The 15,492-nt window shown below is 44.2% G+C and overlaps 1 protein-coding gene across 12 annotated transcripts in view; it reads right to left on the bottom strand.

Annotated features, from left to right (window-relative positions):
• Window positions 1-7: 7 nt before the first annotated feature.
• LOC106579599 (histone-lysine N-methyltransferase 2C) overlaps window positions 8-15,492 on the bottom strand; it is a 339,418-nt gene continuing 323,933 nt past the window's right edge. For 9 of the 12 annotated variants that reach the window (XM_014159658.3, XM_045702708.2, XM_082965972.1 and 6 more), the window contains 16 exons: window positions 12,429-12,593; window positions 12,091-12,232; window positions 11,719-11,866; window positions 11,354-11,532; window positions 10,983-11,116; window positions 10,120-10,390; window positions 9,341-9,453; window positions 8,428-8,511; window positions 6,964-8,134; window positions 6,521-6,657; window positions 4,291-4,433; window positions 3,361-3,544; window positions 2,955-3,071; window positions 2,758-2,831; window positions 2,532-2,640; window positions 8-2,315 (listed from right to left, as the gene is read on the bottom strand). In XM_014159658.3, the coding sequence (XP_014015133.3) occupies window positions 2,223-2,315; window positions 2,532-2,640; window positions 2,758-2,831; window positions 2,955-3,071; window positions 3,361-3,544; window positions 4,291-4,433; window positions 6,521-6,657; window positions 6,964-8,134; window positions 8,428-8,511; window positions 9,341-9,453; window positions 10,120-10,390; window positions 10,983-11,116; window positions 11,354-11,532; window positions 11,719-11,866; window positions 12,091-12,232; window positions 12,429-12,593 (3,264 nt within the window). In that variant the 3' untranslated portion in view covers window positions 8-2,222. The remainder of the gene's footprint in view (window positions 2,316-2,531; window positions 2,641-2,757; window positions 2,832-2,954; window positions 3,072-3,360; window positions 3,545-4,290; window positions 4,434-6,520; window positions 6,658-6,963; window positions 8,135-8,427; window positions 8,512-9,340; window positions 9,454-10,119; window positions 10,391-10,982; window positions 11,117-11,353; window positions 11,533-11,718; window positions 11,867-12,090; window positions 12,233-12,428; window positions 12,594-15,492) is intronic. The other 3 variants (XM_082965973.1, XM_082965974.1, XM_082965975.1) reach the window with 3 other exon arrangements.

The raw sequence follows: 15,492 nt of genomic DNA, 5'->3' as shown, positions 1-15,492 counted from the left end.
AAAAATGTAAGATGTAAAATATTTTATTTTTTGTAAATGATTCTGATTCCAAACCCCATCACACGCTGTATACTTCAAAAAGGCTTTTTAGACATTACTATACAGGACAAAGAAAAGAGACACTATTAAAGAGGTCTGAATATTGTACAAGAGGAGAAAATATCCAAGAAACAAATTTCATTAACCATTATGGAAAATTATATACAATTGATTCTTCTGAAAGTTTAAAAAGACATCATGCCATGTACTGTTTATTACAACGAGACTGAATATACCAACTTTTGTACAGTTCACTTAAGTTGTGCACACAAATGAAAACTTCATTTCAAACTGGTCAACGAAATGCTAGTACCAGATTCCAATTTTCGTGATTGAGTGTAAAGAAATCAAAAACATCATACAGTAACATATTTTTTTCTCAACTAGCCAGCACTAAACAGAATGTTTAAGAAATGTAAACAAAAAACAAAATATTTTATGTGAAAAGCATAATTGAGTCTCCTGCAACTGGCAAGTAAAAGGCATTTTTCCCCCAAGCACAGCATTATCTGCATGAGGTGAATCTCAGAGTGACTGCTGTACACATACAGTTAAAGAAGCTAACTGATGGTATGGGTGGCTTCCAACCTTAAATTCACAGTTCTCTCTAATTCTACATTCAAGTTAGATTAACTAGGGTTAGGATTTCAGTCGTCTCAATGTGATTGGTGCTCTCTTTGATTGCGTGTGTCAATGCAAACAGAAATTGTCCTAAGGAAAATGAAACGCATATTCTTCAAGTGGTCAGAATTTGACAACGCAACTTAATTCTAAATACAACAAAAATACTCTAGATTTTTTTTTTTTTTACACATTCTGTACAGTTTTATACAACACAAACTCTTAGAATGATATGACATCCTTCTTAAATACTTTTGTCCAAAAAAATGTATCACCCAGCCATGATGTAGTTATGGTAGCATTTGGTCAATTGTTTACTTAATTGACTATTTACACTTTGTATAAAGTAACACGTTCTGATCAGACTGAAAACCTGGGCAGCAGTTCGCCGGCGATTCAATAATAAATACAAAAATTCTCGTATTTTACATAAAAGGAAAAAAACTGACTCATGGAATCAAGTATTTTCGACTAAATTTGTTTTAGTGCAAGTTAATAATCCCTTAGCTTTGTCCCTAAGGAAGTCTTCTCTGTACATTCCTTGTTCAGTGGTGTCTACATTTCTGTATATATATATATTTCATAATCCAGAGGACCTGCCTCAATAACTAAATAAGGCGGTGGCCAGCACAAAACTCTCCTGGTGAACTGGTGAATTCTACCCCAAAACACCCTCCCCTAATCCATTTACCCACTACTATATATAGTTAAAAAAACACCCTCCCCTAATCCATTTACCCACTACTATATATAGTTAAAAAAACACCCTCCCCTAATCCATTTACCCACTACTATATATAGTTAAAAAAACACCCTCCCCTAATCCATTTACCCACTACTATATATAGTTAAAAAAACACCCTCCCCTAATCCATTTACCCACTACTATATATAGTTAAAAAAACACCCTCCCCTAATCCATTTACCCACTACTATATATAGTTAAAAAAACACCCTCCCCTAATCCATTTACCCACTACTATATATAGTTAAAAAAACACCCTCCCCTAATCCATTTACCCACTACTATATATAGTTAAAAAAACACCCTCCCCTAATCCATTTACCCACTACTATATATAGTTAAAAAAACACCCTCCCCTAATCCATTTACCCACTACTATATATAGTTAAAAAAACACCCTCCCCTAATCCATTTACCCACTACTATATATAGTTAAAAAAACACCCTCCCCTAATCCATTTACCCACTACTATATATAGTTAAAAAAACACCCTCCCCTAATCCATTTACCCACTACTATATATAGTTAAAAAAAACACCCTCCCCTAATCCATTTACCCACTACTATATATAGTGAAAGACTCAGTTCTCAGCCTCATAAAAAGAATTGTCTTCGTGCCTGCGATGCTCCTTCCCTCTTTAGTCTTCTCTAACAGTTCTGCGGTCAGTGTCTTGCCCTGATAAGTTGTCTTTGTTTAAGTAATACAACGTTTTTCGGCTGATGAACCAACAAGCATAGAAAAAGATAAGGAATGTGTGTGTGCACGCCATAATTTGGAAGTGTTGTAGCCTGTATTTTGCCCCAACTGTCCCTGTTCTAGTTCATCCATTTCCGGCAATTAACCGCACCACAGTGACAAGGGATCTTATGCTGGTCGTCCTCCAGGTCAAATTTGTAGTCATAGCACAGCTGAGAGAGAGAGGGAAATCAGATCAACACTTCAGGTGCTTATTACTTCAATGACAAAAACGATGCACAATTCTATGCATGCTTGATACGACGAGACCATTCTTAAACATTAGCTGATGCTACATGGCTGAGGTAGCCACTAGCCACAGTGCAATGTGTCTCCAGTCTCTACTTTCAATAACGAGGTATATTGCTAATGAAAGGAGGATATCTTACCTCTTCTCCTCTCTGGATATTGCGGCAAGAGCTGATGACGATCTTGTCGCCTCTCTCCAAGCTCACGGCCTCGGCGATGCAGTTGGGGGCGCAGGAGTGGTTGATGTATCTGAGGACGATGCCAAAGGTAAACGACTTTCCTACATGCTAGCGACACATTTACACAGCGTTGAAATGTAACACAAGTAAGGTGAAATGATGTATTCTGAACGTAGGAAACTCTTACCTTGCTGGTCCGCCAGTGATGGTGGCATCGACAACATGCTCACTGTCCAGGCGGAACATGTAGACTCCACGGTTCTGCACCACAGCAAGGGAATAACATGGAAGATACAACATTGTCATTCTTCTATCATGTAGATGTTAAGAGGCCAGATATGAAGGGGGATGATATTTAGTCTTGGGGCAAACATATGAACTCACCTGGGATTCGTACATCTTCTCCATTCGGTTGGCGACCTCGTTGCGAATGAGGGTACCAATGTATTCAATCACCATGGTGTGGGACTCAATGTCCCTGGCGGCGTACAGACCCAACCCCTGCCAGGACAGAGAGGGTCAATACCTCAAACACTGAACTCAATGAATCTGAAAGCAAACCACCACTATGAATGATATCAAATGATGCCATATCAGTCATGCCCTCATAAGCCAACAGGTAACTTGTACTTACTTACCACAAAAGCAACCATTGAATTCAATCAATGTGCATCAAGCAAAATGGATTGAGATACTTCTGTGCCTGAATAAGTTAGGCAATTATATTGAATGTGCATCAGGGCCTGAGTAGAGTCTGCATGTAGCCCTAGCACAGTGCAGAGGTGCCCACCTGAATGCGGGAGCGCGCCAGGTACACGTTGCTCTTCCACTCAGCTTTCATGCGTCGGTACTGGAAGGGGACGGATGCAAACTGCTTGGGGATCACCTCTTCCGGTGCTTCCACCACACCCACGCTGCCAACCGTCTGCATGGACTTAGAGGAGACGATGCCGGTGCTGGACAAAGTGTGAGGTCTATGGGAAGAGGAGGAGCCAAAACATACAACACCCTGAAGCATTCCCGCAGGAAGTAGCATATGACCATCGAAATAGAAACACAGTACTACCATTCTACTTATTCTATTTCTATGCACGTATGACATCGATGGCAAGTGGGACTGCATTATGGTGGTTTTCTGGACTAACAGACACGGCCAATGGATAATCTCCATTTAAAGGTCCAGGAATAGGCTTCATTTTGGTCCTCCGGGGAAAGCGGTGTTCCACCAAACGAGAAGCAAGCCAGAGTTATTGGGGTGGAAAGGCAGTTAAATGTGTGGCTGGGAGCAGATATACCATTCCAGGAACCCAGGATGTTTAACATCAGCATTATTTTACAGCGAATGTGTCATTATAGCGCTAATGTGTCACTTATGTGTCACCAGGGCACTAAGACAGCAAGATGTACAATGCTGACTGAAAACAGATGTGACATTGAAGGATGACTATTTCAAGAAAACAGTGATGAGGGAAGCCAGTTATCTTTTGTTACTGAGTTGTCCAGTGATTTAAACAAATTAAAGCTTAAAGATTTTGACTTCCAAGTATGCAGCAGTGAAGTTAAAGTATAAGGAAGAACATGCATAAAGAAAGAGGATACTGAATTAGAGAGAGCGAACACCTTGTTGTGGATGGAACAAAGACAATGTGTTGCAGAGATAAAACAGTGATCAACCAAAACAAACATGGCAGGAACTTAAGTGTAAAATGACACAGAATACCTTAACACCAACCTCTTGACATGGCTGCAGGCCTTGGGTTCTGAGCGGGCACTGCCACTTGGGTTTATGGCCAAGGGGAGCTCCATGAGAGGGTTGCGTCCGAACCGGAAAGTATATCTGTCACAGGCTTCCACTCCAGGGAGCTGCACACACACACACACACAAATATATACTGCTCAAAAAAATAAAGGGAACACTTAAACAACACATCCTAGATCTGAATGAAAGAAATAATCTTATTAAATACTTTTTTCTTTACATAGTTGAATGTGCTGACAACAAAATCACACAAAAATAATCAATGGAAATCCAATTTATCAACCCATGGAGGTCTGGATTTGGAGTCACACTCAAAATTAAAGTGGAAAACCACACTACAGGCTGATCCAACTTTGATGTAATGTCCTTAAAACAAGTCAAAATGAGGCTCAGTAGTATGTGTGGCCTCAACGTGCCTGTATGACCTCCCTACAACGCCTGGGCATGCTCCTGATGAGGTGGCGGATGGTCTCCTGAGGGTTCTCCTCCCAGACCTGGACTAAAGCATCCGCCAACTCCTGGACAGTCTGTGGTGCAACGTGGCGTTGGTGGATGGAGCGAGACATGATGTCCCAGATGTGCTCAATTGGATTCAGGTCTGGGGAACGGGCGGGCCAGTCCATAGCATCAATGCCTTCCTCTTGCAGGAACTGCTGACACACTCCAGCCACATGAGGTCTAGCATTGTCTTGCATTAGGAGGAACCCAGGGCCAACCGCACCAGCATATGGTCTCACAAGGGGTCTGAGGATCTCATCTCGGTACCTAATGGCAGTTAGGCTACCTCTGGCGAGCACATGGAGGGCTGTGTGGCCCCCCAAAGAAATGCCACCCCACACCATGACTGACCCACCGCCAAACCGGTCATGCTGGAGGATGTTGCAGGCAGCAGAACATTCTCCACGGCGTCTGTCATGTGCTCAGTGTGAACCTGCTTTCATCTGTGAAGAGCACAGGGCGCCAGTGGCGAATTTGCCAATCTTGGTGTTCTCTGGCAAATGCCAAACGTCCTGCACGGTGTTGGGCTGTAAGCACAACCCCCACCTGTGGATGTCGGGCCCTCATACCACCCTCATGGAGTCTGTTTCTGACCGTTTGAGCAGACACATGCACATTTGTGGCCTGCTGGAGGTCATTTTGCAGGGCTCTGGCAGTGCTTCTCCTGCTCCTCCTAGCACAAAGGCGGAGGTAGCGGTCCTGCTACTGGGTTGTTGCCCTACTACGGCCTCCTCCACGTCTCCTGATGTACTGGCCTGTCTCCTGGTAGCGCCTCCATGCTCTGGACACTACGCTGACAGACACAGCAAACCTTCTTGCCACAGCTCGCATTGATGTGCCATCCTGGATGAGCTGCACTACCTGAGCCACTGGTGTGGGTTGTAGACTCCGTCTCATGCTACCACTAGAGTGAAAGCACCGCCAGCATTCAAAAGTGACCAAAACATCAGCCAGGAAGCATAGGAACTGAGAAGTGGTCTGTGGTCCCCACCTGCAGAACCACTCCTTTATTGGGGGTGTCTTGCTAATTGCCTATAATTTCCACCTGTTGTCTATTCCATTTGCACAACAGCATGTGAAATTTAATGTCAATCAGTGTTGCTTCCTAACTGGACAGTTTGATTTCACAGAAGTGTGATTGACTTGGAGTTACATTGTGTTGTTTTAGTGTTCCCTTTATTTTTTTGAGCAGTGTATATTATTTTACATTTTCAAGCAGTTCAATCCATTAAAATGGGTCAATAATAACCAATAGTTGTTAATTACAAGCTGCAATTAAGTATTCATCTTACTTTAAACACTCAATAGTACATTTCAGGTTTCCATGAAGATACATGAGTGGATTTATTGAACTGTTTTTCCTACAGGGAGTTTAAAAAATACATCCTCTTACACCACTTAACCTTAGATTGAAAAAGTGTTTTCATAATCAACTGCAAAGTCAGATACAACTAAAGTGTGTTTGATGGAGAACCTTTCATCAAAGTACTTAGAGTGCATATGGAAAGCCTTTTACTTTAAAGCACTTAATGGAGTTGAAGTTATTTTGCATTGGAGCTTTTAACAAAAGTGTAAAAAATGAGCCCAAACCAATTCAAAAGACAAAACCAAACTGCTATACTGTACACCCACCTAAAACGTTCAACTCTCTCAGACTATTCATTTTACTCTCTCTTGCCATCTCTGCTCTTACCGATTCTACGATCCTGGTGACGGCGGTGACGGTGAATCCAAACAGGTCCTCTCCCTTCAGGTAGACGGGGAACAGTTTTAGAGTTCCTGATTCATTACGCCGGTCAGCCACAGGCTCCAGAATCTTGTCCCATACACCTACAACACAGAGGGGAGATTCAACAGTCAGGGTAACTAGATGTTACTAGATTCATTTATCAGGATGTGTCTAGTTTTACTTTGTGTAAATCTAACCTTAACCCATGTTTTGGCTGGTTTTCTAACCATCTTATCTAACAATCCTTCACCCTGTTTCTACACCAGGCAAATGCATTTGTCAAAGTATTTGAGGTGAGTTTGATGTTGCTTTCGAATTGTTTGCACATTTTGGACATAAGTGGACCTGAAGTATTTGACTTATGTATTTGACCCAGGTCGATTTTTCACCCCACCCTGCCCTCTTACCTTTGGGTGAGGCGCCGGTGAGCACCAGGTCATCGTAGCCTTGCTCTATCACCCGCACCACAAACTCCGGCTGGCCCTCGTTCTCCTCAACCGAGCACAGGTATCGGCATCGGTGGTTGCCATGGCGTGTGCTCCAGTAGATGCGGCTGGCCCGGTAGCCCACGGGGAAGATGGCGTTCGCTGAGTGGAAGGCAGCCATCTGCTGGGGCAGCAGCTGACCCACGGTGTGGAACACCAGGCTTCCCACACGGAACGTGTGCCGGCGCTCGCCACGCTGCACGATGCTGGCCATCTGCCGCGCCTCGTCGCGCTGCACGTAAACGCGGCGGAAAACTGTGAAGCATCGCAGCTCCTGGTCGTGGTGGGGAGTGGCGGGCGCCACGGCCCTGTCACCGCCACTGCCGATGCCACGGGGCCGGTGCAGATGACACAGCATTGTCTTGTCCTTAAAGAAGGTGCACTGGGCCTTGAGCGCGCACGTGAAGTGGTAGGCGTTGCCGCAGCGCAGCCGGTGGCAGCCACTGGTGGCGCCTGTCTGCTGGCAGTAGGTGCAGCGCACCGCCATGCCCCGCCGCAGGGCCAGCTCCACGTTGATCAGGGCGCCCGCCTGCGTCTCATACACCTCAGATGACCACAGGGCGCAGTTCAGGTGTACCCACAGGTCCAAGTCCAGGTTGAGGAGGCGTGCGGGTCCGTCTGTCATGCCATCGCCCTCCTCGTGGCAAAAGCAGCAACGCCGCAGGTCCCGGGGGAGGGGATCGGGACGCAGAGAGGCACCCAGCTTCCTCAGCAGCTCATCCACCTCATCCTCACCGGGCAGAGAGGACAGTAGGCTGCCTCTAGTGGGAAACACGACGTGTACACTCCACTTGCGCCAGCGCAGGCCCTTCCAGCGCTTGTGGTGGCGGGGCGACATGTCATCACCACCCCCGCTGGCAGAGTGGACTGCTCGGGGCCTTGGCTTGAGCTTGACCGTCACCTTGAGGGTGTCCGGCTTAGGTTTCTCTGTGGGGAAGGAGATGGGAGGGGGGCTGGAGGGAGCAGACTCTTTGGGCTGCAGCTTTGCCAGGCAGCGGACGTCCAGTGTGGACATGTTGTTGCTATACTTGTGGAGCACCTTAGACGGGCTCTCTTTGACCGACGACTCAGGCAAGAGAGGAGAGATGTTTGGCTGCAAAAGAGAGTTTACTCATTAGGAATCCAATGAAAAGTATCATGCTAATTACTCTCAGCAATGGCATCTTTGTTTGCCCAGCTGTGGTCATTGTTAGACCATGTTAGAATATTTCACTGCGCTAAAATAAAAACACATAAATCCACTCATTCTCCATGCAATCTACAACCTATTGTAACAATCCTGCCTTGTCGTCTGTCTACCTACTATACTGGTGTCAGTGAGGTTCTCAAAAAGCTAAGAGAGAAAAAGTGAAGAGTCAAGACAAGTGTCCAGTTAGAGATACACACCTTACTGTCTGTGGCTTTGGACTGTGTGGCTGCGGCGTGGAGGACAAAACAGTTGCGGCTGCAGAAGACCAGGCTCGGTCTCTCCTGCAGAAAGCAGAGACGTCAGCATCATGTTCAGTTGCCACAAAAATAAAGGAAATGCTCCGAAACGGGGAGGACAACTAAACCTGTCCAATAAGAAACGCTCATTTTTGTTTTCTGTTGCAAAACGTTTTGCCTTAATGACCAGGAACCAGGTCACTTGTTCTGAACTATTCAACTAGGCAAGTCAGTTAAGAACAAATTCTTATTTACAATGATGGCCTAGGAACAGTGGGTTAACTGCCTTGTTCAGGGGCAGAACGACAGATTTGTACCTTGTCAGCTCGGGGATTCGACCTTTCGGTTACTAGTCCAACGGTCTAACCACTAGGCTACCTGCCGCCCCATTATTCCCTTTGCACTCCTCAAAGTGATCTTCAGACACCCCACCTATGGATCAAAGAGCCTATGGTGCCACAGACCTTGTGTTGACTCCATAAGTCGTCGGTACATTTGAATAATTTGTGTGTGTATATGTGTGGGCTGGCAGGAGGAGAAGATCAAAAGGTAACGTCCTGATTTAAACAGCCTGGCAGTTACATGCTCAACTCGGGCCATCTCGACTCATCTCGTGGTAAATCAGATGGTGCGTCACGGCAGTTAGCTTTACTTTATTTCATTACTATTGTTGGGCTTAGATAAATCTCATTCCATATCAACAAAACTCTGATAATGTTCACTGTACACTACTAGTATTATGGTAATACTTAAAATAATTGACAATTCATACGATAGGAATTAATTTCAGGCTTTTGCAGTTTAAATGACTAAACATGTTCATATTAAGTAATAACACTTGCTTCAGTTGAGCAACAACTGATCTGGGGCTTACCCGTTTGCTGCAGGCTAGGTCTTTGGTGGACTTGCGCACTCCGTTTCCCAGAACCACCACCTTGCAGTGGCAGCACCACTGGGGTTTAGGCCCCTCCCCCCTGGCAGCTGAACCTAAAACACAAACAAAATCAAATGAGACTGACCATCAACATCACAGAACACTTTACAAGACAAAAAACACCTGGGTGAAAGACAGATATTGTGATTGCATTGGGGTTATTTCAAAAGGGCTTCTTCACAATCAAATTAGCCAAAGAGCTAACAGGTTCAACCTCCCCAATCATTAACTTTTCACATCTCAGACATGATCAATACGAGGCTAGATGGGACTATCCACTGAGAGTAGAGAGGTTTCTGACTCACACACAGACTGGTGTTTCCATGCCCAGCTTTTGCCCAAAATCTGTTCTAAACAGCCAATTGCCTTTATTGAGGGTGGGAAAATAACTTAATCACAGTGCTTATTTGCCTGCCATTTTCTGAGCTAAAAGAAATGTACCAAAATAGCTTGTACAAACTGAAAAATCTGGTTTTGAAATAACCAAAATGAAAAGCTTAGGAACAAGTTTCCTAGTTATGCTAGGAACGCATGCCATTTGATTGTTGATAACATGACAGTGATGAATACATACATTTAAATGGAGTAAGATAGGTTTTTGTGCAATAATTTCACTTAAAGATATGGCACCAGCTCTGTGGGCCAGAAACCTCATTTCTTCCATCACTATCAGTTGTTACCATCAGCAGATTAAAGTTGGATTGCTGGTGGGTACTGACCTGCGCTGGTGGGCGGGCCAATGGGCTGAAACTGCTGGCTAATTCTGGGCTGATTGGGTGATCCGGGGGGTCTCAGAGACCTCATGGTGGGGGGCTGCTGGTGCTGGGGAAACATGGATACGTGAAGGGGGTCCATTCCCTGGGTCTGAGGCACCTTGAGTCCAGCCAGTAAGGCCAGGGAGCTGCGCTCTGGGCTGCGGGTCACCTCGTAGCTGCTGGGGACGGTCACACACAGTAGCTCGGCCACCGCAGCCACAACGCCAGGGATGTTCTGCAGGTCCAGAAGTGTCAGGGAAGTCAAATAAGTTTATAGCCAGTGGTGGTCAATACAACAGCACCGGGGTCGGCAACAGGCGGCCCAAAACCGGCCCGCGAGTGATTTTTGTATTTTTGGGGGGAAACCTATTTTTATTATTTTGTTTTGGACTAAAATGACCAGGAATTCTGTAAAAACTGTGTTTAATTTAGGAAATCGCTTCCCAAATAAAAAAATATATACATGTGATCGTGTCTCAACATAATCAAGGTATAAAATTATTATTTTCAAATACAAGCTCTTTTTGGGCTTAGTTGTAGTCAATTTGCAATGTGCAAATTATTATAATTATTTCCCCCGACAAAAATCATCCCACGGCTGAATCTAGTTGCCTGCCCGAAGCTATACGTGAGACTATCATGGAAAATAGCTTTCTTGAATGTGTTGTATATAGTCTGGCTTGGTTAACCAGTAGTGTATTTACATATATGTATGTATTCACTATGTCCACTGCAATTCAGTCTATAGCTGCAAATGTGTACAACATGAAATAAACTTAACTATAATAGTAAAAATGGGTTGTTTACAGTTGCGTTTAGCCACTCACCTCCGCTGAGACCGGATTCAAGGTGATTTCTATGGATACCAGGCCAGCTTTGGTGCAGGATGGAGGCTGTCCAAACTGGGACCCGAAGAAGGAGCTTGAGGGTTCAGTCTTGACCTCTTGCTTTATCTCAGTTCCTAAAGGAAACAACCAGACAATCTAATATTACACAGGAACTAACACAAAGCAGCAGTTAAAATGCTTGTATAACCCTGGCCTGAGAATTATTCGTAAAGGTCCTCACCAATACAATGGCTACCTAATGATTAGTATTACTAACAAGCAAAACTTCTAACTCAACATAACTCTAAAGTACCATGTATTGGTACCTCTACTTCAGCCAGGAGTGAAAGGTGTGTATGTGTGATTCTTACCTTTCCCGCTGGCGCTAGGCAGCATGGGTATGACGGGAGAGGAGCAAGGCGAGGTGGGCTCCTCCTTGACCTTTGACAGGTCGGGGTAGCGGCTGATCTCCATGCCAACTACACTCTCGGGGGATGAGGAGGGGACAAAGCTGTCGGGGGTGTCCCTGTCTACACAGTGGTCCTGGCCCCTGGGACGTACACAGAATGAAGGAAACTAGTTCAACCACTGAGCCAGCGCAGTACAGCAGGATATAAGTCAGTCTTTAATACTCCACTGAGAAGCAAAGTGAGTTACTATAGTTACTCATTCAGAAGCCAGGTAGGAACCATCCTGCCTCTAAATCCCATTGAAATGTGGATTTGCAAGTCCTCACCTGAGTTCCTCCTGGTTGTTATGGGGTGGTGTGGGGAGCGAGGCGGGAACGTCCACTGTCTTGGGCCCCTGGGTGATGGCATGGGCCATGAGGTCTTCCTCTGTCCGGAACGCTGTAGGCAGATGCTTGGCTCCCAGGCCTTTGATCACTAATGTTAATTCAACAACAAACATATTTCAGCCATTGAAAAACAAAAATGCATTGTCCTTTTTATTTTCAGATCACAGAAATGTGTCATGCCATTAAAATGCCAGCAAAGATTCTTTGATATATATATATATATATAACATACTTTTAAATCACTTTAATATTAGCTACAATATTACCACAGCATTACTTCTCCGAAGTGATTTTTAACACGAGTCACTTTACCATCATGGCCGCCCAAGACAGCAGCTTTCCTGGCGAGGTCATCGGCCGTGGCGAACCCGTTGACCATCTTCTGCCTCGCCATGGGAGGCGGCGTGGGTGGGAGTGATGCTGGAGGGGTAGGTGGGTTGCTCAAGTTGTTCTGCTACAAAATGGCAAAGCAGACATTTTAACTGGACCCAACTAGGGAAATGTGTTTGACTATACAGGAACATTCAACAGTGTGCGGGTATCCTTTTCCATTAAATCTATTTCCTATGATATACCTTGTTGTACTCTTCACCTGAAAAACAGACGAATGTGCCTACACAACTTTTGACCTAAGGGTGTGCTCTCTTCACCTTGTAGATGAGCTGTGAATAGTAGTCTGACACGCCGTCCAGAGAGGCGCTGCCGAAGGAGCCCGACAGCCTGTTCTCCCCGTTGAGCTGCCCGCTGCCGAAGGGTGGGAAGTGGGCAAAGTTGACCCCCATTAGGGGCTCCATCAGGGGCAGCAGAGAGAGCTGCTGTGGTGGAAGAGAGGAAATAGGGTTAGTAAGGCCAAAGGCTTTCGCACTGCTTGAATTTCGAGGTAAGCACTTAACAGGATTAGAAATTGAATGAAATCTATCGACGGTTATTAACTGAAGTCATTTTATCGAAAGTGTACGGAGACTTGGGAGGTCAAGACAAAAAGCAGAATAGTTCACTGCTGCATAACCCATGGTATATCTTCTCATGTCTACTGGGGCGGCAGGGTAGCCTAGTGCGTTGGACTCGTAATCGAAAGGTTGCAAGTTCGAATCCCTGAGCTGACAAGGTACAAATCTGTCGTTCTGCCCCTGAACAAGGCAGTTAACCCACTGTTCCTAGGCCGTCATTGTAAATAAGAATTTGTTCTTAACTGACCTGCCTAGTTAAATAAAGGTAAAATAAAATAATTTGAATGACATGCAATTTCCTTATTTTATTATTATTCACCTAAAAAGTACTATATATTTTCCATGTAATATTCTGTTTATGCCTTCCACAAATTCCGAGTGCTTCGTTTAAAAATCCACGGAACGTTCAATTAAACCTAAATTAATTACATATTAAGATGACAGTAATTTATGAGGTGTGTTAACAGAAAAATAGCAACTACAGAGGAAGATATCAGATACAAGTTCATCTACAAAATCAGCAGCAGCCTGAGTGCTAATTTGCCCATAGCGGCACCACACAGTTGCAACATTAAACACCATCAATCAAATGTTGTTTTTTTTAAATGATCAAAATACAGACATTTGTACTAAATAAAACTCTTGTTTTAGGCCTGGCTATACTACCAGACCAAATCAGCCAATCAACATATTCACAGTGGCGACCCGTCCTATGGGACTCCAGAGTGACGCAGCGGTCTAAGGCACTGCATCTCAGTGCTAGAGGTGTCACTACTGACCCTGGTTTGATCCCGGGCTGTATCGCAACTGGCCGTGATCTGGAGTCCCATAGGGCGGCACACAATTGGCCCAGCGTCATCCGGGTTGGGGAGGGTTTGGCTGGGGTAGGCTGTCATTGTAAAATATGAATTTGTTTTTAACTGACTTGCCTAGTTAAATAAAGATTTAATAAAAAAAGGGCAGGTGGGGCGTTTGCATGTTATTTTTGCATTAATACGCGTCACATATCAGTTTGCAAACAATGTAAAAATAAATGAATCATTGAGTTAATAAAGCCGCATATAAACATTGTCTTTTTTTTGTTTTCTTGAGTAAGTCAGCTCCAAAATGCAGATGTTTCAGGCTAGCTCAGTGCTTTCTGTGGTGGTGGGGCAGCCAGGGGAAAATACGGAGCGTAGGGGATGTTAATGTTCTCTAGTTGTGCCGTGATTGGCTCAGTGTTCTGTCACTCATGGGGACACTACGTCACTGCAAAATCTACAGGGAGAGCTAGAAAATTCAAGGCCCTTGGGTGCTGCCATAGATTTACATTAGAAGTGCCAATCCAAGAAGGCTCAAGGTCAAGGTGACTGTACGTTTGTTTATCCCATGTGTAACTCTGGGTTGTTGTTTTTGTCGCACTGCTTTGCTTTATCTTGGCCAGGTCACAGTTGAAATGAGAACTTGTTCTCAACTAGCCTACCTGGTTAAATAAAGGTGAAATAAAAACAAAAATTACAAAAATTGGCCACAGATAAAACAACGTCATATCTACTGTAGCATTGATTGGACTGATCATGTCAACATCATACTTTCAAAATCTTAGCAAGCAAGCTAGACAAGCAGTCATCAACATCAAGTCAACAATCTACTGGTAAATCCTTGTCATATCAAGAGAAATTCTAGATAAAACAGCCAATGGACAAACATTACACAAAAAGTTGGAAATCACAAATTCAACAATGTTTGGAAGGAATCAGTGGCTAACTGCAAGCTTTGAAAATCAATCACTACTGTAGCCTGATATTCAGTGGAGAAGGTGTGTAGTCCAAGTATGTGTTTAAGGGCCTCTTTTCCATGCTTAAAATGATAAACATTCACATGCAACACCATGGGCCAGAAAAAGTTGAATACATTGGCCATACTGTCAATCCAGCATGACTTCTGCCGCGGTCAAGACAACTGGGAACTCGGAAAGAAACGAGCTCCGACTGGGAAAATACGTTTTGAACGGTCATCCAACTCGGAATTCCAAGTCGGGAAACTCAGGCCTCTTTCTAGAGCTCCGACCTGAACATCACTGGCGTCATGATTCAAACTTAGTTCCCAGTTGTCTTGAAAGCACCATAAATCCAGAGAATGCCAGACTTATGACAAAATTTGCCATCAAGATGGACCGCCACACCACCTTCCTGTTCAAGTGAGCACAGAACAAGGTAAGTGCAAAATGGCTTGTATGCTGCTGCATAAATGATGTAATATGCCAGGAAGATATGTATACTGTAGCTAAGAAAGTAATACTAAGTGTATGTTGTGTAGTAAGCTGTTAGTAGCCCATGTGCCTCACCCTAATAATTTTGTCCCTTTCCCCCTCATAATTTAGCCTACTGTTCTGACTTGGTGGTGCACATGTAGCCTAAAGCCTGTTTTAGAGAAATGTCATCATCGAATATTGTAAGAGCTTTAATGGTCTGCTTATTATGGCCCTTTTATTTATCCTATGGTCCTGACTTGATAAACAGGGATAATACTCTTAACGGCCCATGCCCTGAATTCTGTCGCTGTACATTTCAAAAGTGCTGAAAAAAAGTTATATTGACTACGTCCGTCTTAGCTCACTCATCTTAATCGAAATTACAGAATGCCTCTTATCCTATTGTCGTCCCCTTATGCCATAGTTTGTACATCTCAATTGTCAGTGGAATCCACATTTGTTTAAGCAAGTCAGCCATATCAGCTATGTTTTTTTAAAGGCAGTAAATGAGGCTGAATTAATTGTTTCGCT

This window comes from Salmo salar, chromosome 19 (genome assembly GCF_965601325.2).
Source record: "Salmo salar chromosome 19, fSalSal1, whole genome shotgun sequence".
NCBI classification, from domain to species: Eukaryota; Metazoa; Chordata; class Actinopteri; order Salmoniformes; family Salmonidae; genus Salmo; species Salmo salar.
The sequence above is the reverse complement of the archived record's forward strand: the minus strand, read 5'-3'. Positions and strand labels throughout refer to the sequence as shown.